This window comes from Gadus chalcogrammus, chromosome 15 (assembly GCF_026213295.1).
Source record: "Gadus chalcogrammus isolate NIFS_2021 chromosome 15, NIFS_Gcha_1.0, whole genome shotgun sequence".
Lineage (NCBI taxonomy): Eukaryota > Metazoa > Chordata > Actinopteri > Gadiformes > Gadidae > Gadus > Gadus chalcogrammus.
Genome location: NC_079426.1, coordinates 12,253,054 through 12,274,763, shown reverse-complemented (window position 1 = coordinate 12,274,763; position 21,710 = coordinate 12,253,054). Strand labels below are relative to the sequence as shown.

The following is a 21,710-nucleotide window of genomic DNA, read 5'->3' as shown; positions in this document are numbered from 1 at the left end:
AGGTAAAAGTCATGGCGATATAATGTCGAAGTCCAGTTTGTATATCGATTGCTAGGCTACATAAAATGGAATAAAACAACATGTTTAAGTCAAGGGAAATAATACACTGACATGGACAGTGATGTCATGTCCCTATGTATAAAGTGGACTTTCACTTTCGTAAACCTGCCATTAGCGTGATTCTCTTATTTTGGCCTGTGCATCTGCACAATGCATATTGTGGCTTACTATTCATGATGGCTCATTTTAGACCATGATCTCTAATGTATTTGTGGAGTTAATGGCTTAGGCTTCAATAGCAGGTTGAAGGAAATACGCCAATGTGCATACACACAACCTTTCATTGGTGAACACGTATAATGACAAAGTTAGCATAGACATAAGACTTGTTCAGTGCAAAGCTTCAGTTCGCAGCTCAACAAACGTCACTTCAGAGTCAACTGCGCTTCCTTGTATCTGTTGTTCACATGGTTTCCACATGGAACCAATCCCGACGATCTCATTGGACAGGAATGATGTAGCCAGCGTTTGACAGCCAATCGCTGCCGACCGCACGCATTCTCCGTTGCATGTTACTGGGTTGGTCCGCCAAATGATCGATGGGACTTGTAGGCTTTTAGTAAACATTTATGATAGAAACATGGAGTGAATTATTGAGTTAAGCTTTTAATCAGGCTTCGGTTTTTTATCTTAATTATTTGAGAATTATATTTTTAGTGCAGGACTTAGCGAAAAACCTAGTTAAGGCCTACCGAACCAGAGTTCAACACACTTCCCAATGACTTTCTCTTTTGACATTCATTACTATTAAATATTGCTATTCTAAATATACACCAGGAACATTTAATGAAGAGCAGTCAACTCATTTGTTGCATTTGGCTGCATGATAACACATTTGAAATGAATGTATTAAACTGGATCTTTTTAAATATTTATATATCCCCCACCAGAATGTGAACATGGATATGCATCATCATACCCTGAAACGGAGATCTCACTGCATCAGAAACAACGGAAATTTAAGAACAAGAAAATGGACCATATTCACAACAGGTATGTTAAGCCCTGTTACATGTATTGCTTACTTTCTAACAAGCAATTTGGTATATATTGTGAATAAATATACATAATTACATTGATTAGTTGTATGGTTGATCATTCATAATCTCCCCCCACCCCCCAACAGATCAGCACATAACGAACTGGAGAAGAACCGGTGAGTCCATATAATGAGGTTTATATGTCAATAATAACTTTACCTGTAGCTTCCATCAGTTATACAGTGTGTTGGCGAATATTTTATATAGCATCAGCACGTGTATAAGTATTATTTTCCCATATTATCCCAGGATTATTTCCCACCCATGCTAACACTGTGTAGTAAACCCAGGTATTGTAAGGTGCATTTGGCTAAAATATTCTAATGAAAAGCATAATATGGTATACAGGTAATATAGCATAGTAGTATAGTATAGTAGTAGTATTGTAAGGCATGGCATAGTACAGCATAGTAGTATATTCGGCTTATAGTTTTGTGTAGCAGGGGTATAGAATGGCATGGCATTGCATTATATCATATTATAGTATAGTATGGCTTAGCATGGTGTGACATAATAGGCCCAAAGTACAGTGACCACCATGATTTATTTTACCTCATTGTGCCTATTTAATCAGTATTTGAGAACACATTATACGCCTCATCAATGTTTCAATAGATATGTAGAAAGGCCAACGAGACAGAGAGAGGTGGGACTTTGTTACTGTAGAACCACTGTCCCTGTGCTACAGCTCAGCTCAGCCAATCAGAACACACTGTTTCAAGACAACAGTGCTCCTTACTGTTGATCCAATGGCTTCATGGTTCTGTTCATTTTAGCCAATAGGCTACTGCGCTAAGTGTTGTTAACAAGGAAAAAGACAGCAACAACCAATGTTTATTGGAATGTATAACTCGGAACAAGAAGAGATGAAGGATGACCATTCTTTGTCTGATCGTTGTTCGTAGTGCAAAATGGCAGCCAGTGCAAGAAGGGAGGACATTTTGATCTACATTCTATTTCATTATTTACGAGCAAGGGATACTTTGTGTTTTTGACGGAAATAAGACAAAAACATACAAGTAGCAAAACAACACACACCGTAGTATTAAAAATGCGTAAAAGCTAGATAAATATCACAGTAGATGCCAGCTTCTGTCGCAGAATAAAACGACGAGCTTCGGAAATGAGCCACCAAAAATGTAACCGCAAGAGGAACAATACATTTCAACTCCCCATGTTTGCAGTCAACACCAGCTGACCTTCCGTCTTGCTATGCCTCTGTACCAGACGAGCACATCTTCGCCTGTGTCTGGAGAGGTTGAAGTCCCTCATACCCCTTGGGCCGGACTGCAGTCGGCACACTACGCTAGGTCTGCTTAAAAAGGCCAAGTCACATATTAAGGTAAGACCACACTGGGTCACGCACTTGTAAATATTGGAGTTATGTCGCATATGCTTGTTTAAAAAAGGAGCAGGTGGAGAGCTAGGGCATTTTGTTTTAGGAAGCATACTAGTTTAGGACACATGTCATGTCAGTACAAGTAGAGCAAACGACCCTCCTGCTTCTCGCTGAAACCCTGACCATGGACTCACATTGGTAGTAAGACAAGATTCAATGTCACTTTAATCATCCGAGGTGAGTAATAACCCCATGTCATCATAGAGGGTTAGTTATAACACAAGGATACCAATTTTACTTAGCTTATTCTCCATTCGTTCAGTTTATACATGTAAATGGACAGCTATTAAGCCTGCTTGCAGGTAGACTATATATGCAGACATTTTTATGTCTTTCATCCCCAGAAATGTAAATCTAAATTAGAGTAACTTAAAAAAAAAAAAATGCTGCATGACCACCTTTAAATGAATCAGGACTGCTATCACACTAAAAAGTGAAAGTGCTAGCGTGAATACAACACATTTTGACCATTTGGTTGCCATGGCATACATAATGACAAGGCAAGAAGATGCAGCAAGGGATTTTTTGTGGTTTCACAATATAATAAATAGAAGTAATGAAACCATCTATTGAGTTATGATAATCGGTTGGTGTGGAAACCAGGTTTAGTTCTATTGTTAAGTTGGAAAGAGGTTCCAGGAAAGCCTGGGAGGTCATTTTAATCCCTCGCTCTGCAGTTGAAAACCAACCTTAAAAAACCGGGGCACAGAACCAGTCATCTAAAGTGTGCTAAAAAGACAATGGTGGGAAAAAGTGCTCCATGCTTGCCTGCTAGTCAACATGTCGACTCGTGCAACCATTTCTTGTGCACTGAGAAGACATTGTGTTTGTGGAAAACTTAGCAATGAGTAATACTTTAACAGCCAATATTGTGTTGCGGAGAGGAATTCTTCTGACAATGAGATTTATTCACAGCGAGTTTGGTTATGGGCCTTGTTTTAGCCTAGTGGTTTACAAAACATGCCATTAAATCATAAACTACAGCAATGTAAAGGCATTCAAATTAATTTTGGATACATGTCATCAAGTAGCAGTTAGGGTTCAGGGCATTCTGCTCAAGGATGCCTACAGGTTATACGGTTGACAATGAGGGTTGAACCAAGAATCCTTCGGCTAGGAGCCACTCTAACAATCTGTCTCTTCCTTTTCTCTGTCTCCTACATCTCACTCTCCATCCCCTCCACACATCCCCCTCTCTCCGATTCCAGAAACTGGAGGAGGCCGACAGGCGAAGCCAGCACCAGCTGGAGAACCTGGAGAGGGAGCAGAGACACCTCCAGAGGCAGCTGTCCAACCTCAGTCCATCAGGGGACCGGGTGTCCATGGACACTCTGAGCTCCATGTTGGACTCCTCCGACCGCTCAGAGGATTCTGATCGAGGCGAGTCAATCACAATTAACACTTTCTATCTATTGTTATCAAGGTGTGTGAGAGAGACGGTTGAGCGAGGCAAGTGAGTTAGTGACAGAGGGAGAGAAAGAGAGAGAGGTCGGGAGGGAGTGAGAGAGAGATAGAGGGAGAGACGGGGCTCGATAGTTTTGAGACCAGTGAAAAGGTTCTGGGTTTGAACCCCAATGTACGTAGCCTAACTTGGGCGAGATGCCCTAACCTAGCCTGGCTATAGCCAGACCAAGCTCAATCGTAGATTGCACGTTGGTCTGGGGAGGCTGCTGCCTTTTTCTTCAGCAAAAGAGGCGTGATCAATGGGCCTAGTTCAAATGGCTCTGTACTCAATTGGCTGCTTGCTGTCGCTTCCCTGTCGTCATTGTGTTAAACCAGCCATTAGCGTGCCAGGGGGAAAAGCCAGCTTGGTGATTGGCTCCCGCAAAACGTATCGAAACTAGAAAGAAATGTATTGCTCTTCTCCAGACCTTTCTGCAGGGCGAACTCAAATCGCCGCCAGAATGGGCGGGGCTACACAGTCTAGCCCTAACCTCCTAGCTGCTCCTTACTGACCTGTATCTTGTCTTATTTCACACAGAGGACATCGAAGTGGACGTGGAAAGCACAGAGTTCTCCCAGGGCGAGATGGACAGCATCAGCCTCAACGGGGGCAGTGACCTGGATGACCAAAGCAGCAGGCAGAGCCTGGCCAGCGACGAAGGATACTCCACCTGTAGTCTAAAACTCGCCTTCTCGGCTTAAAGGAAAAAACACACAACCATGTCCATCAATTCCTCTCCAGCTGCTGCTGTCTCATAGAGCTTTCACACACGTCTCACACAGTACATATACTCCTTCCCGAGGAGAAACCAGCCTGAAACCTTCCATCTCTTCACCGAAATAACTATCTTCATGAGGGTTCGGCTTTTCTGTCGAAAGTTCCCGATAAGTTCGATCCACTTAAATTCTATCGACTATTTGTTTCCAATTTCCTCAAGTCCTGATCAAAGCCATTTACTACAACGAAGACTCAAGTCAACGTAATCATACATAGTCTATTTTAATATAAACCCCCCCAAAAAAACGAATCTTCTGAGTTTCTAGGAAGTACCCTACGTCTCATTCGTTCCACTTGCACGAACCAATCCTGACGCAAAGCCACGAAGTACATGCCCTTTATCAAATCCTTGCAGTAGTAAACCAGTACACTGTAATGTAATCCTATGTACTTACTTAAATACCAGCGGCCAACAACCAGCTAGAAGCTCACCAGATATTAAAAAACAAACAATCTAGTTTGCTTTGTAATAATACGGTCCAACCCGAGACATTATATCCAAACAGCACTTCTTGTCGTTCACTAAGTCAACGGGAAGGGATACAAAATCTGCATTCCAACAGAATTGACATTTCTAGAGACTTCTGCCTTGAGATCTAACACCACCTGAGGGTTTGGGGGCCAAGGGCCCCCACCTTCTGTGGGACGATTTGGGGGGGAGGGGTTCGAACAGGTAGCTGACATGTGATTTAATTTATTTTGCAAATAGTTATGTGTAGTATTTATTTTTGCTATATTTAATTTGTTATTTAGCCAATACTTGGACACACTTGAATTGGAAGGACAAAAACACCCTGTGATTTTAATTTATTGCTCATTATGTGCTGAATATTACAGGACAAAATATGGCCACCATTCTACTACGTATGTAGTGCTACAAGGCAGCCTCAATTTGTTTAAAAAAACACGCAATGGTCTTTTGTCTAAATTATGATTTACATCTCATGCCAATTTGTACAAGACATGAAACCATGATATTAAACAGTAATAAGCTACTTTGCCTTGTCGAAGCACAAGAGTCGAGCAATAAGTTGTCCAAATTTGTACGGTTGGCTGTATTTGGCACACCACCTGCCCCAACCCAAAATTAAATTCAATGTTTTTTGTATTTGCTACAATGGTACCAGAACATAATCACTGGTAGAGAAAAAAAATGATTGTAATGAACAAAAGCTATGGTGCATGTGTTTTGAATGTAATCTTTTCATGTAAGTTTTATGCTATGATTTTACAAGTCTTCAAAGATGTCTGGAGCATGAACATTAGAGAAAAAATAACCATTTAATTGTATGTTCAGTCGCATCTTTTTCTATTGTAGCCGAAACGTATTATTACGTTGGAATATTCCTTTCGACACTACCCATGAATTAAAAATATATATATATACACACACCCAATTGCACTGGTAACCTCCTCTACCCAAAGAAAACCAAATACATTTGAGTATACCACCACCTATCTACAAACTATTGTGAAACGAGTCTGATGTAGATCACCAACACCACCAAATGTGTCTTAACATGGCTAATTGACTTAATTGCACAAATGTCCTTGCTATCAAGTCTTTTTCCACATTTTGTTATTTGGGGGAAAATTGTAAAATGCACTATGAAGAAGACTTGACCGTCGAAAGCACACCAAGGATGTTCCTGTGTGCTACAAATCAGCCAATCGGAGGCGGCTTCTGCACAACATACTGCTGGTTCCCTTCCCTGCTTGTATGCTATGGTTCCTAACAGCTGTCCCTGGAATCATAATAAAAATATCACACTCGCAACGCTGGTCAGAAGTGGTATGTTTGTATGGTGTGGGGGTTAACTTGATTGGTTTACTATATTTTCAGTGAATCCCAAATGGGTTATTGCTTTGATCCAAATTATTTTTCTTCCGCTGGCGGGTTAACTTTCCATTTCTGCATAATATTAACCCTTAAATCAGTCAAAACAAGGGTTTTCACTCACTCAACCAACGTGTGGTTCTGAAATGCCTGATGAGAAGTGTTACCTACCCTGTTTTAAGTTTACCCATGAGCAGAAACAAATTGAAGAGAATAAATATTTTGGAAGGGAAACAATTGTCTTTTAATAATGGATGTACAAAAAAATAACAAGTCTGGTTTTGTTAAAATTCTGCATCGTAAAGCAGGCCTCACAAAACGACAAAGTCATGGCATGTCCAACCGACAAACATCGACTTCTTAATACAGGCAGCAACCAATTAAATAAGTTACACAATCCCAGCCACATGTATGGTTTTCTGTGGTCTCCACATACATACACAACTGGTGAATATGGTGAAAATCAGGTATCTATTATTTCCTTTACAAAAAATGTCCAAGATTTAAAACTTTTTTCCCGCTTTGTCTATATAATATAAAAAAGTACTTCAGTAAATCAAGCAATGGTGTACAGAAATGTATTCTCCAAGACTCAAGGAACGTAAATCATATGACCACATGGAAACATCGACCCAGCCAGTATACAGTTGGATGAACATTATTTACACAACACGACGGGTCACTGGGGCATTAAATGTCTGACGTTGAATTTCGATGTGTCGTTGTACACCGTCATTGGTTTGTCTGCGATACCACACGTTCCCACTCCTACCTTGCCGTCAACACTTTCTGGAGATGCAAATATACTCCTTTTAACCTATGAGGCACAAAAAAGGAGACTTCATTAGTCAATATAATCCTGAGACTTTTGATATCGTTAAATTAATAGAATTGTAATATATATAAATATGAAAAGGCTTTCTTTCAGAGAACCAATCGATAAATGCTTCATAGATGTTGACATCTCTACTAGCAAGCACAGGACTCGACAATAGTGTAAACTGAAACGTTCAACTTTGCTCCCAAAACACAAAATGTATTACATTGCATTGATTGTGTAAATAGTGTGGCACAGCAATTGCATCTAGTGCGACTACCCGACAAACATCAACAACAATCTGACCAATTGAAAGATAACTTTATCAAAGTTATCTCTTTGTACAAAACACAAAAATTATATCAAATCAGTATGTTCTTATGGGAATCACTGCAACCAAAGCTAAATCACATCAACAACTGAACATGTTTGCAATTGTACTGGTGGTATTTAAAACCAAAAATAACAAATGCCTACTTTCATCTATTCTCAAAAAAGATATTTGAATAGTTTGAAATACGTAAATGGTGTTGCACCACAGTAGTGGAAAAGTCCTTAGAATTTAGACAACAATATAACTGTTCAAATTGATAGTATTCTTTACGGTTTATTCAACAACATTCAGCTTTTGATACATTCAACCAGTCAGTGCACACGCATACAATCACACAAAAACCTACCTGTCCCTTTTTGTTCTTGGAGTAAGCTTTGTTATTGAACTGCTGCCACTTCGACTTCTGGTCCTCCCTTTCCTGCTCCAACTCCTTCATCCTCAGGACCTTCTTCTGGGCTTTCTTCTTCTTATACTCCCTCTGTTCTGCTATCTGCTCTTTCCTGGAATCAAGAGTGACAACAGCAACTATGTTCACAAGGTGTGAAACACCCACCATAATCTTCTTCACCATCATCAGACAATTTTTTTAAAACACAACGTTGAGTTTTGTGGTCAAGAGCAGTTGTCTTGTAACCGAAAGGTTGCTAGTTCGATCCCAGAGTGTTGATGTGTCCCTGAGCATGACACTTAACCCCAACTGCTCCTGACGAGCTGGCTGTCGCCTTGCATGGTCGACTCTGCCGTCGGTGTGTCAATGTGTGTATTAACTGATGTAAGTAGCTTTGGATAAAAGCGTCTGCTAAATGCCCTAAATGTAAATGTAACTAAAATGCAATGTGTGCATCACTTAGAATGAAAGCCCCAGCTAAAGGACTGAATAGTACATGGAACCATTGATGAAAAGTGCTCAGCCTACCAGCGAGCCCCACTATGACAACAGCTGCAGGTAAGTGAAGGTGTAGGTGGGAACGCGCTGATGAACCATACCTTGACTTGGGCTTGCCGTCTTCATCGCGGAGCTTGCCCTCCTCCAGGGGCTTGAGGTGCTGCAGGGGGATGACCTCTGCGTTGCCGTAGCTGATGAAGGTTATGGCCGCCGTGCCGTTCTCCTCGTCTATCTCCTCGATCTCAGCGTCGTACACCCTGTCAAAGAATCACGTCTGTAAGCAGGTGAGTAGGAGTTGACTACCATGCCCCACGTCATCCAACTATCCATTACGGTAACATGGTAAAAATATAGTAAATTATTATAACATAAGTTGGTCGTGGCATATATTTCCAAATTGTTTATTTAGATGCGAGTTTATGTATTTGTTAAGCCCTTTTGCAGTTTCTAACACTGAATTAAATCTTAATTAAAATATTTGATGCCTAATACTTTTAAGTACGCAATATGTGCTTATTAATCTATTAAGACATCTGATTTACTATAAAATAAATGCAATATGTGGCCGTGTGTGAAAATGTAAGCCCACTCAGTGACGATGAATCATAATTAATGCATCACTGAGAATAATCAATGAGATTAACAATAAATTATTCATTGCCCACCAGCCTCCCCGTTAATATTCCCATAGCGTTCAAGTGTTAAGGTGAACACCTAGAACTAGTCAGATGATTCCCACACAGGCTACAGTGAGAAGAGAGCAGCTGACACTCACTGTCCGTCCTGGCTCCAAACAGCCATACAGCCATCGCCAACCTTCCAGTTGTGTTTCAGCGGAGCTGCGTCTGAGCTGTTGGTACTGGACGTGCTGTCAACCGGCTGAGCTGCAAGCAAGTCCTTAGTCAACTCAATGACTTCCTAGAAATAAAAGGAATGAAGTCCAGAAGTTACAATATATTATAAATATAGAACGAAATGTCATGTGAATGCAACAAGTTTGTTTGTTTTTGTAACACATAAATACAACACATTTATAATAAGTGCATTAATAATCCAGTAGATCCAGTAGATTATGATTAATTTGAGCCTACTACAAGCACCTGTAAATCTTTCTGTAGTTTGAGCAGATCTTCATTGTCTTCGTCGGTAGACAAGGCAGCTTCCACCTGCTGTAGTTGGGCCTTGTAACTGCTCAGCTGTTTCACTAGGTCGTCTGACATCTAAACAGAGGGAAACATACAAAACAGTTAGTTGAGAACACACTAGGGGCTAATGCCTAACATCACAAAGGCTAGCACTGGGCTAACACCAGGTTAGCATCTATGAATTCCGTGAATAAAGCAGTAAGTTAGTGCGTGTCAAATTGGGATATGGATTTGACGTTTATATTAAATGAAATAACCACTGGGTACATAAACTAATTTCGAATTGATTGATATTTCTGGGTAGTATTAGAGAGGTCGGCAGTACGGCAAAGGCCTAAGTTAGCATATGTTAGCTACTGCTACTGCTAATGTCCCATTAAAGCGATGACATAACCATCGAAAACATACAAATCGAGGCAATTTACTTACCTTTATATTATTGTTGTTCTATGTTGTGAAAATAGTGAGCATCAAGATCTATATTGCCTAATTTCCGAAACCGATTGACTCGGAGACAAACAACAACTCGGCCTGCTTATCAACCGACAGTCCGACACAGCTTTTCAGGTAATGTGCAGCTGAACCATCGCGAGAGTTTGGTGGTCTTCGAGGAGGAAATCAGGTTGGATCAGTTTATGGTTGAGAGACGCTAGGGGGAGTTACGAACTCTGTGCTCAAATGGCCTACAATAAAAAAAATAGGCAAGCTACAATTTATGAATTGTGCCCTGTGTGTTAACCATCTATACATGGTGGCATTACAATTATATCCATTCCATCAGATCAGTTATTATTTCATTATTGTATGGTTGCTATGATTATTTATTTGTCAGGAAATTTATAGAAAGCGCATTAGAATCAATTAGAAATGTATCATGGGAAATGGAATGCAGGCAACACACAAACAACTGACAAAGCAGAATACCAAATGCTTTATTGTGAGTCTCCATTATCCCTTTTCCTGCAATTAGGGTTTTGTAACATGGCATGTTTAATACAGCCATAGCTTGGCTGTTAAAACATGAATTACAATAATCACTAAGAATCCCAAAGCAGGCTATATAACTATTATTGTTCCACAATTAATAATGTCTGCCCAAAAACCAGAGCTAATTTCAACATGTCAGCTTTTATATATGTGACACCGTACCTAATAAAACTATACTTTATGAGCCATATGGCAGATGCTCCTATAGCTCTAACAAATCCTCTGCTTTTAGCTTTCCCTATCTCCTCTAATAAACCCTATTTTAAACAGTTTGAAACCTTAACTGGTGTTCCTCACAAAATGTCCCAAAAATTCTAAGGCATTTGTTGGGGTGTGTGTGGATGATGGCTGGTTTAAGCTGCCTCACCTGCCCAGTCTGATTGGACTCTAGGGCTGGGTGAGGCTGCACCACTGTTGCACATTGAGCAATCAGTGTTGATAGGTTAAACCAGCCATCTCCACATACAAACTCAAATGGCAGTGGCCAACCGCCGGGCATGTTTATTAACTACAATCGTTACAACAAACCTGATTCAACATCACTACCCTGTCCTTTAATTAGAGGAGCACAGAAAAGCCACCGAGGTCGAGAGTGGCAGCCACCCAGCCACCATGTAGCAGGGACCTTTTTACTGCATTAAAGATAGATTTGAAAATAAAATATTCAGTGTATTTGATTAAATTATTGCTGAGATTGACATTGGGTGTTAGGATTCAATAAACACACAAACAACCCACCGAACAAATCTTTTTCCTCGAAGGCATCTAAAAATAGCATGGTATATTTGTATATGATGTTGTGTACATCACGTTAGAGTCACTTCCCCTAAAGAGGGTGGAATATGAATGGGGGTCAGGATAGGATAAGAGGCCCCGCATGCGTGTTGTGCGTGCCCTCATTCACAAGCCAATCACAATCATGGTAAACAGAAGATTGCGTCATTGTTATTGTCGTGGTTCGTGGGCTTCTGTTTTATTCTACAAGGTGGACGTGGTATTCGTACATGCATTCGGTTTAAATTGTGTTGATCTCGACCGGAGACTAATAGAGTTCGTACAATATGTCGGTTTCGAAGGAGATTTCCTCGGAGGAGTTACAAGGTAGGAGATTCATAAGTTGTGGCAAGGGAAGAACGTTGTGAACCTTCTGGGAAACAGCTGATTCATGCACACACTGTGGAAAATAGATAAAGGAAATTTGAAAATCAAAAATCATTGCATCCAGTATTTTACAAAGCTAGACGCTATCTCAGTCTATCAACCAATTCGATTGATTCACCTTGCGTTATTATCATGAGCTCTGATATCGCGATAACATGAACAGATTATTCATATTACCGTTATGATTGTTTTACCACCGTCAACCGCATTATTGGCGCATTGTTCTACGTGCTAATCTGTAAACCCTTTCGACTCCCAGGTTCTTGGGTAGAGCTAAGCTTCAGTGGTTCAAGCTCCCACACGACGGGTTCACAGGACGACCAGGGGGAACAGAGCCCATCCTCAGGCCTGGAGGCTGACGTAGAGAACATGCTTCTGGAAGCACAACATGAGTCGGCCAGAAACAGCTCAAAGGGAAGCTCTCATTGTAACAGGTTTGTGTGGATGGCAAATGCACACCTTGGATTTCACCCTCCCCTATTGTGAATGAATTTAAACATGAAACTTTCTGTGCTTTCATCAAAACAGCCCACTCCGATCACAGACTCCCCTTATACTGTGTAAGGGATCTGAGGCAAACAGCTCACAGGTAAAATCCATACAAATCAATTAATATGGAATATATGAAATATTTATTATCTTCAGTCACCCAGTAGATTACGTTGCAGTGTTTGGTTAAGTGCACTCCATATATATATAATATAACACTTCCACATCATGATAACATCTGTTGTGCCGCAACACATTATGCATCCATTAAAGGTGTTATTGATTTCTGCAGTCAGAAGAAGACTTCCAAGAAAGGAGGCGTGAAGTGGAAAACCTGATGGTCAGGAACGCAGACTGGATATGGGATTGGTCTAGCCGACCCGAGAACAACCCGCCCAAGTAGGTTGACCGTAATGTAGGCATGCCCGCATCCGTCAAGTTACTTCAATGCACCATCACCACAAACAAAATAATGCTAAAAAACAGAAAGCAATGCAGTTTCTTTCATGAAAACTACGATAGTAGCCTCAAGAATATATCAACTGCCATTACAGTTTTTCATTTAGCAGCGGATACCTTTATCGAAAGTGATTGAGAAAAGAGGCTGAGGACAACAGAAGCCTACAATGAAAATGTGAGTTGATACAAAAAAAAAAAAAAAAAAGTTAGCATGTAGTCATTAAACCTCAACCTGAATTCATATAAATTGGTTATCCATTTAAAGAAGAAAGGTCCTGAAATTAGCCGTACCATTGCTTGTCTCATCAAACAGAGACAAAAACAGATAATCGCGAGAGTTTCGTTCACTAATAGCAGACAGAGGGCGCTAGCGTTTCTCACCAATTACACCCGAAGTATGACTCTACCTTCAAAGGACAACCATCCTGCTAACCTCGCCTTTTTAAAAAGGCTTTCAGGTTATTTTCTTTCTGGGGTTGGGCCCCTGGAAACGCCCCTGAAACCGAGTTTCAACAAGCATAGGACAGGTGTGTCGCAGCTATGCTTAATAAGCAGGTCAAACCATCACGGCCAATAATATAATATTATGCAAGTAATAGCATGTGTTTAATCGAGAGGGAGTCTTCTACAATACAAACCAAATCTACAAGTGGTGTTGGTTCTACAATGGGTGTTAGGAGGTTGGCTCCCCTCTAATCGTATTATGAGGCGTGGAGCCTGGGCCCGGCAGGGGGTGTGTGGATGGGACGCGGATGCGATGCCATTAGTGAGGCACCTCTGGCGCGTTATTAATCCATAATTGATGCGTCTCTCGGCAGGGAGTTCCTGCTGAAGCATCCCCCGCCGCGGCGCTCCGCCTCCTCCCTCAGCATCAGGAACACCCGGGTGATGAAGAGTGGGGGGGTCCTCTCCCCTCACTTCCTGAAGCTCTTCCTGCCCTCGCTCGTTGTTTCACACATACTGGCCATTGGCCTGGGGTAAGCACTGGATAGTAGTAGTAGTAATACTACTACAATAATATTAATAATACTTTTATATTGTAATTTATAAGACGCTGGAATACAAATTGACGTCGAGTGAATTCAGATACATGAGATTGAGAAGCAGGTAGATGTTAGGATCCCTTGCTCTAGGATGCCTACAGGTTAGGATGTGTACACACGGAGAATCAAACCCAGTACCCTTGGAATTGTTCGCGCTCTCTTCGGCAAAATTGTGACTGATTTTGTATTTTTTTCCTTCTTGTGCAGGATCTACATCGGGAAGCGTTTGACCTCACATAACACCTACTGATTATGTTGCTGTTTTAAGCTCAGGACAACTCCGGTCATGCCGGGTTGGATTGCGCAACTAGGCATGCGTCAAAAACTACAAACAAAGCAAAAAACAAGGAGGAGAAGAGACAGCTGTGTGTCATGCTTGGGTTTGGCCGATTCCTCAATGCTCAACGGTTTAGGGTGAGGTCCCAAGCTCCAGTCATTGCTAAATCACATCGTCGTATTCATGAATATGTCCCCACACACACACTCGCTATAACTCCAAAACACCAGGCCTGGCAATGACCTTTTTGCCATTTCCTGCTCCCTCAAATGTGCACGAATAGGAACTGACATGGAAAGCTGTCAGTTCCTGTTATAGTGGGGGGAAAAAGATGATGGTTGCCTCAGAGTGATCTGCCATCCAGTCGATTGCTTCGTTGTTGTTTTTTTGTTGCATTTATCATGTTTTGCTCTGTTGTCTATGGGATCTGCTTCTTTTAAGAATGGTTATTATAAATAATTATAAATGATTCACATGTAAAATTGACAATGCAAGCAAAATGTAATCAGACTTTGTATATTGAACTGTGATTGTGTCTTCCATAAGCTTTAAATGGACCTTTGTTTTCAAGCTTTTACTCAAGGCAATATTAAAAAAGGTAAATGTTGAAGAGGATTCCTTTCCTAAATACAGAAGTGTTAGACGATTAGAATTTCCTGTCTGGTTTAATCGAGTCCATCTGTTCTTATAAACAAGAGAAAGCGACTATCCTATCAAAGAGGTTCTGGACTACATGCAGATTAACACAATAAGATTTTTATTTAACTTTGGTCAAAATAATCAAACAAGTGAATACATTGTCACCATGTTAGGAATCAATGGACAAAGACAATGCATCGTTATGTTCGCTTTAATGTCATTTTATGATCCGTGTAGTCAATCTTCATTTTTGCATTCACAACTAGAGAGAGAAGAGCCACATTTTTAATATGCAGTTCAAATTCGAGTGACATCCCTAACAAAATGAATAAGAGCACGTGAAGGAAGCCAGTCTAAGAGTCCTACTTAACGTGAGATGGAGGCACTCTTTATTACAACGGCAATGTGTGCAGTTTTCCCCTCTTTATGTGTGTTTTCATAGACGGCCACGCATAGCAGCGGTATATGAGGACAGAACTATAAAACAGGATTCCAAAATAATGCACATGAGGTTTGTAAAAAAGAAAACGACTGGGACGCAAAGTAGTAGCGGTCACTGATAGGAGATAAGTATTAAGGCTGTGGATTCCCTTTGCCCATCTACTGCCTTTCAGCCTCTCGCCGTCATCTTAAAACAACTTGAGGAAGAAATTGTCTGGACACAAACACATGATTGGCCGTCTCCGACAGTGGTTCTGAATTAGAGCCGCAAAACAGTTATTATTTTTTCTCCTTCCGATTTGAGTTCTGCTAAAAAATTAAATTAAAATAATAGACAGTGGTGTGACTGGACATTTTTTTCCCAACCTCTCTACAACATAAAAACATGCAAAGCAATAAAGAACAACATGTTTAATACATACTTGTAGATTTAAAAACACATCTTTTAGTTTTAGTTTCTTTTATTATGTGGATGACAAGGTGTACTCGAGTAGATACAGTCAGTGAAATTATGTCACCATATTGACTGGGATAAAGTAAGAGGAGGAGGAGGAAAAAGGAGGAGGGGGGAGAACAGAAATGTCCACTTCCCACTTGGCATGACCATCTGCCACCAGTAGTTTTGGCCTGAATACACGACCAATGGGGGAATGTTACAGTTAGGCCTACCGGCCAGCAGTCCATGTGTGAGATGGGCCCCGAACTCTTTTGCAACGGTGCTAAAACTTTGACAAGACGTCAACTCGTTTTTTTGGGGAGGGGGGGCTTTTCCGAGGAGTTCGTTCGGTAAATGAAATGAAGGCTTTTAAATGTCAACACAAACACCAATGCGTTCGAGAGGGTCACCTCTGGGGAGGGGACGGGGAGAGAGGAAGCGGGGGAGGGGGAGTGCCAGTCTGTCAATCAGACCCACATTGGAATTACTGGGTCAGGGGGGGTGGTTGGGGAGGATGGGGCATGTTGATCAGCCCTGGTGCCAAAGGCAAAAAACAACCTAAGCTCAGACTTAAAAAAAATAAAAACAGGCCTATGGAGCTGGCCTATGAACCTCCTGTGGGAAAAGAAAGAAAAGGAGACGTGCTTTCGAATTCTTTCCCAGCGGGCAACCAGGGGCCGTTGCTTCTTATACAGATAGACAAGTAGTAGGCTTGACTACAACGGTGCAAGTAAAAGCCCTATCCTCTGGAGCCCCCCACCCCCTCCGCAAATTAATTTTTTTAATCTTCGTCGTCTTCTTATTGTCTCCTAGTTGATTTTGTCCTGGAAAATGTACAGGTTGTTAGTGGCCGCCACGGCGATCACATTTTCTTTGGGGTGCCAGGCCGTGTGGAGTATCTTCTTGTTGAAGTCCAGGCTGTCCACGCTGATCTCGTCCTTCTTCCGCTTGCCCCCGGTGGACACCTTGCGGGGTTTCAGCGTGGCTCGTGGTTTGCTGCTCTCCCGGGACGCCTCCAGCGTGATGTCCCGTCGGGTGTTGCGGTCGAACATTCGGAAGAAGTTGTTGTACGACCCGGTCATGATGGCACTGAGAGAGAGAGCGCGAGAGAGAGAGAGCGCGAGAGAGAGCGAGAGAGCGCGAGAGCGAGAGCGAGAGAGAACCACAGAGTCTTTGTTTACACTCGACACAAAAGCTTGGTGTCAAACACAGAGAGGAATCCAAACATCCAAGAGGACGGTCAGAATGATTAAGGGGTCTCGAGAAACAACTAAAGAGAGTGTTATGAAAGAGGGAGACAGAGTGAGTTGTTATTTACACTTAACACATAAATGTCTGGTTGTTAAAAGCCACTCAAACATACTAGAATCCAATCAATCAGACAATGGATCAGACAGGATACAATACAACAAGCTATAGAAAGATGTATGTTACCTGTCACTGCCATTCCAGCAGCACTCAAATTTGTCAAAGATGCAGTCGTTTTCATACAAGGAGCACAGTTTACTGCGAAGGTATTCATGAACCTGAAACAAGAACAACATTACTTAGTCCAATATTTCATCAAACCAATTGTTAAAAATAAAACAGCACAATAGCTCATGCTGTTTAAAAAGGTACAATAATTCTTTAGATCACTTAGAACACTTTGATCAAATTCTATAGTTTTAATTGCCTTCTACTTGTTGCAGACAGACCCTGCAACAAGTTGTTAACATGTGTGCGATATATAAAACATGATGCAGTTCATTACGATGACCTACATCGTGTCCCATCTAGATCAGCTCTCTCCATGTTGCCCCGGGCCTCTTCACGCCATCCATTCACTACACACCAACAGTCAAAACACATGAGGCCACACCTGATACGTCTCCACGGGCCGGTTCTCCATGTTCAGGTCCCACACTTTGACAGAGAGGTAGTCCCGGGTCATCATGTAGCGTCCGCTGTGGCTGAACTTGACGTCCGAGATGGAGGAGATGATCTCCGAGAAGAAGGACCGGCTGCTTGGGTCCTCAGGCTCCTCAAAGACTGGGGTTCAATGGAATAAAATAGAGGGAAAAGGGGCATTACTTCATGGCACTGTATGTTAATATGGCACAAAGTCCCACCAAACAAAGAAACCTTCAAAAATACTATTTCTTATTTCAACATTCCAAAGCAAGTTTATTATTTTCCAATTCTCTATTAAGATAAGGTAACATAAAATGTAAATTTCTTCAATATATTCAATACATACTTACACTTTGAGTGCCTGTCACAGAGCGCAGCCGCCCGCATGTCACAGAGACGGATGGTGCCTTTGCTACTGCTGTACACAAATACATTACATTGGTGTGGATGGCACTCTGCAGCCGTGATGACTTCCGTCAGTTCCTCCATGTTGGCAGGCTTGATGTCTACAATATCTGGGAGCGCAGCATTAAGGGCCAGACGAAGACGCACAGATACACATTCAAGAGTCCACCATACACTACAGCAATGGTGGTTTCCAACGCTTGTGGGATTGAGTCACAGGCCATTTTAAACCCTAGAACTTTGACTCATTGAACATGTTTGAGACCCCAACTTCTCTATTTTAGTGCATCCGCTGTCACAAACATCAATTATATTCTACGAAGTTACGAACATTGTGGGTAACAGCAATATCCCACAGATTGTTTGTGCATTGTGCTACACAAAGCAAGTCTATGTCAGCAAGTATATCAGCCATCTCCAGTGACCATATGCACACCGAGCAACCCAAAGTAGGGTCCAGACCCCACGGTAGGGAAACACCGCACCAGAGTATGTTCCTGACGCACGAGACTCATCATAAAGACATTTCTTTTGAAAAGGATACTGAAACTTCTGTCTGTGATTTCCAAGTGCCATAGATTTATTCTTAGGTCATCTGCGGAGAGGTACGTTTCATGGTCGCTATTTACAGAAATGGAATTAATGTGATAGGTGTGCGCGTTGGCGAAGATCCTGCGTGGGCTTGCCTCCACCATGAGGTCCATTGGCATCAGCACCGGTACCTGCGAGTCACCAACACCAGCGCAATAGGAAGACTTAAGTGGAGTCCACACTATTAAACTGCCTCCATTTTACCACCAGGTGTGATGAATGATTAGCCACTACAAGGCAGTTCAAAATCAACCATCTCGTGATGTTACACATGGGAGAGGCCGACCCTGATGTTTAATGGATAGATAACCCTGTGACAAGCCTACCCAACGTTCTGTACCACCCGAGAGGCTGAGCTGTTTAATCATCCATTGATCACACATCCGGGTAGACACTCCCCCTGGTGATGTCACTAACAGGGAGGATTTTGTAATGACTCATACTGCCCAATCAACATCACACCAGGAGGTAATATAGGGATCCTTTGAGCTATGGGGGGGATCCAAGTTCCAGACGTACCCGTAAAGAAGAGATCCTAAAGGGGTCTCGAAGCCGCCCCTCCTCGTCCTTCAGGTTATAACCCTCTGCCCGTTTGTCCCTTTCACTGATCTTCCACAATTTGATAGTTTTATCTGCACAGAGACGAGTTAAAGTGAGGTTAATAGAGAAAGCTGGCAAACGGTTATGTGACACAGTGCAATTTACTACCATCTTTAGCATTGAGTCATTTAGCATATGCTTTTAAGCTAAAACAACCTTCAGTGATTTCAGATTCATGGTATAAAGGAGCAGGGTTAGGGTATCTTGCGTAAGGATGCCTGAAGGTTGGGCTGTTGGCATCGGGGAAGAGCCCAGCACCTTTCGGCTGGGATTCAAACACCCACAGGCCCTACACAGTCCATGCCCTTTAATGCTCACCATATAAAGGTATTACCTTGAAACACAAAGAATTGAAAGCAGAGGTCCTACCATTTGTTGAGAGTAGAAAGTGAGCAGAGTTTTGCTGGGGTAGCCATCTTATTTTGTTGATTTTCTCTTCAATTTCTAAACTTTTCAAATAGTCAAACTCTGGTTCGTGACTCTGAAAAGTGCTATAGACATTGTACTCCCCACGTAGTTGTGGACGATTTTTTGACTGAGAGAAAGGAAAATGTACGAAACAAAACAATCATTATTATTATGCACCAACAAAGCAAACTGCACTGAATGGATCCACACCAGGACTATCGTTACAACCATAATACAATAATGTACCTCTTGTTCATGCTGAAATATCACTACTCTTCCTCCTTTATCCCCAGTTGCAAGCAATTCTCCAGAATAGTTGAATTCAACCGTGGATATTATGTCAGCTAGAAAAACAAAACAAAATACACGTCTCAAAATAGTCCAACACGCAAAAAATAAAGGGTAGCAATGTTTGGTTAATTTCCTGCACATTCATGTGGTGAAGTTCCCACATGAACGTAAAGCCTCTGTCACTACAAATAGATGTCAATGGCATGAGCCTTATCTAAGGTTGTACTGCATACTAGTTGTGTTATTCATTACTCTCATATGGCTTCAATGCCCTGTTGAAGCCGTGCATTTGCGTATGTGTTTTAAGCATGTATCACTGTTGTGTGTATTTGTATGCACACAACATACATGGACGCAGCACAGTGACGTCAGGAACACGGTCGCTCCCTACAACTAGCTCAAGGCTAGCTACATAGCCCCCGAAATCTAATTGACCGTGCAAGGAAAATCGTTATTAATTACAATTAAAAACAAAACTGCACTGCCTTTCATGAATTGCATTGTGTCCAATTACGCACACCACACACATCTCATGATAGGATGCCCACACAAATCATTAAGAACCGACTTTTTTTACCTAGCCTGGTAAGCTATCAGCTAGCCACTTACCTTCCGCAACATCTTCATCTATCGCCCCTTTCACTTGGGAGAAACACCACTGAAAATCATTTCCTCCTGAAACTCCTACAATAAAGAGACATTAAGCATCGCGTTAGCTGCACACTGGGGGGATGTTGCGACGCGTTGGGTCCAAACATGACCCGACAGTGACACAGTTTTGACAACTAGCCGCTTTATTAGCCGCTAGCGAACCTGGCGATCCAGGCCATCACATACACACATACACACATCATCTCTTTTAAAGTCCGTGTTTAAAAGTAGCCCACCTGCCATTGCTTCATTTAGCAGCTCTTGGGATACTTATTCAACCAATGCAGCTTTCTTGAGGGAATAGAGATAACATCCACAATCAGGGTGAGGACTGGGGAGTACAGATCTGTCAGACCACGGAGGAAATTATCCCAGATTTTTTTTTCGCTTTCAAAATGGCGCACAGTACATGGGCCGATGACGTCATACACACACACGCACACACACACACGCACACACATGCACACACGTGCACAAAGACACGCGTGGACGCACGCACGGAAGCACACACGCACGAACACACATCCTGGCCTTCACAGCATCCATCGAGGATGTTGTCCTATAATAAAAGATTTGCGTCAAACTTTTGCTTGTCTTGTTCTGCTGTTGTTAATGTGATTCTACCATTCAGACTTTCACTGTTTGTATCGGTTTGTATCATTTGCTCTGTTGCAACCCCTGCAATTCCCTCACGTGATTAAAAGGGTTATTCTATCGTGTTATATTCTCTTATCTGTTGCATTCCACATTCAGTAGGCTGCATGCAATTGGGATTGGTAAAAATATATGCCTATTAGAGATATTCAAGATATAAATAGTTTATCTCAGTAAAGCTCGTTGGGTAACAGGCAGACAAGATTTAGCAATGGCTATAATGAATAAATAACAAATTGCAAATATTAGAAGGCGTAGAGTAAAAATGTGTTGTTTAAGGTTTTCTGTCATCTTTTTTGTTTTTACCTTTTTGATTATGTGTCCTGCCGTCAAAGCAAGGGGAGTTTACAGGTAGGCCTATCTATTTATTTTAATATGCGGTCTATGGGCGACATCTGGTGGACAAAAAGCAAAATTGGCATATGTTTTCGATTTTCTGTGGGCGGTTTTGAATAACCAATTAAACATTTTCAAATTCTAATTAATGTTCGGCTTAAAAGAACGTAACCATATTTAAAATTGCGATAGAAAAATTATGAATACGTT

The 21,710-nt window shown here is 41.7% G+C and overlaps 4 protein-coding genes across 4 annotated transcripts in view; 2 read left to right on the top strand and 2 right to left on the bottom strand.

Annotated features, from left to right (window-relative positions):
• Positions 1-6,925, top strand: part of LOC130404549 (max-interacting protein 1-like) — a 7,461-nt gene extending 536 nt beyond the window's left edge. The window contains exons 2-6 of the mRNA XM_056609350.1: positions 951-1,053; positions 1,187-1,216; positions 2,328-2,442; positions 3,708-3,879; positions 4,481-6,925. Coding sequence (XP_056465325.1) covers positions 951-1,053; positions 1,187-1,216; positions 2,328-2,442; positions 3,708-3,879; positions 4,481-4,644 — 584 coding nt within the window. The 3' untranslated portion in view covers positions 4,645-6,925. The remainder of the gene's footprint in view (positions 1-950; positions 1,054-1,186; positions 1,217-2,327; positions 2,443-3,707; positions 3,880-4,480) is intronic.
• On the bottom strand, positions 5,727-10,360 carry smndc1 (survival motor neuron domain containing 1). Its single transcript, XM_056609351.1, has 6 exons — positions 10,169-10,360; positions 9,695-9,814; positions 9,370-9,512; positions 8,696-8,851; positions 8,055-8,208; positions 5,727-7,374 (listed from the first exon to the last, which is right to left on the bottom strand). Exons 2-6 carry the CDS (start codon positions 9,812-9,814, stop codon positions 7,237-7,239), a joined length of 711 nt encoding a protein of 236 aa, XP_056465326.1. The 5' UTR covers positions 10,169-10,360; the 3' UTR covers positions 5,727-7,236.
• A 1,263-nt stretch (positions 10,361-11,623) lies between these two features.
• bnip4 (BCL2 interacting protein 4) lies at positions 11,624-15,598 on the top strand. The gene is made up of 6 exons (XM_056609289.1): positions 11,624-11,827; positions 12,147-12,321; positions 12,416-12,476; positions 12,669-12,775; positions 13,654-13,812; positions 14,086-15,598. Exons 1-6 carry the CDS (start codon positions 11,788-11,790, stop codon positions 14,126-14,128), a joined length of 585 nt encoding a protein of 194 aa, XP_056465264.1. The 5' UTR covers positions 11,624-11,787; the 3' UTR covers positions 14,129-15,598.
• On the bottom strand, positions 14,797-20,922 carry ppp2r2d (protein phosphatase 2, regulatory subunit B, delta). Its single transcript, XM_056609288.1, has 10 exons — positions 20,747-20,922; positions 20,469-20,543; positions 19,815-19,912; positions 19,530-19,695; positions 19,080-19,192; positions 18,514-18,691; positions 17,915-18,079; positions 17,533-17,702; positions 17,106-17,197; positions 14,797-16,760 (listed from the first exon to the last, which is right to left on the bottom strand). The coding sequence occupies exons 1-10, from the start codon at positions 20,751-20,753 to the stop codon at positions 16,481-16,483; spliced, it is 1,344 nt and encodes a 447-aa protein (XP_056465263.1). The 5' UTR covers positions 20,754-20,922; the 3' UTR covers positions 14,797-16,480.
• Between the last annotated feature and the right edge of the window lie 788 nt (positions 20,923-21,710).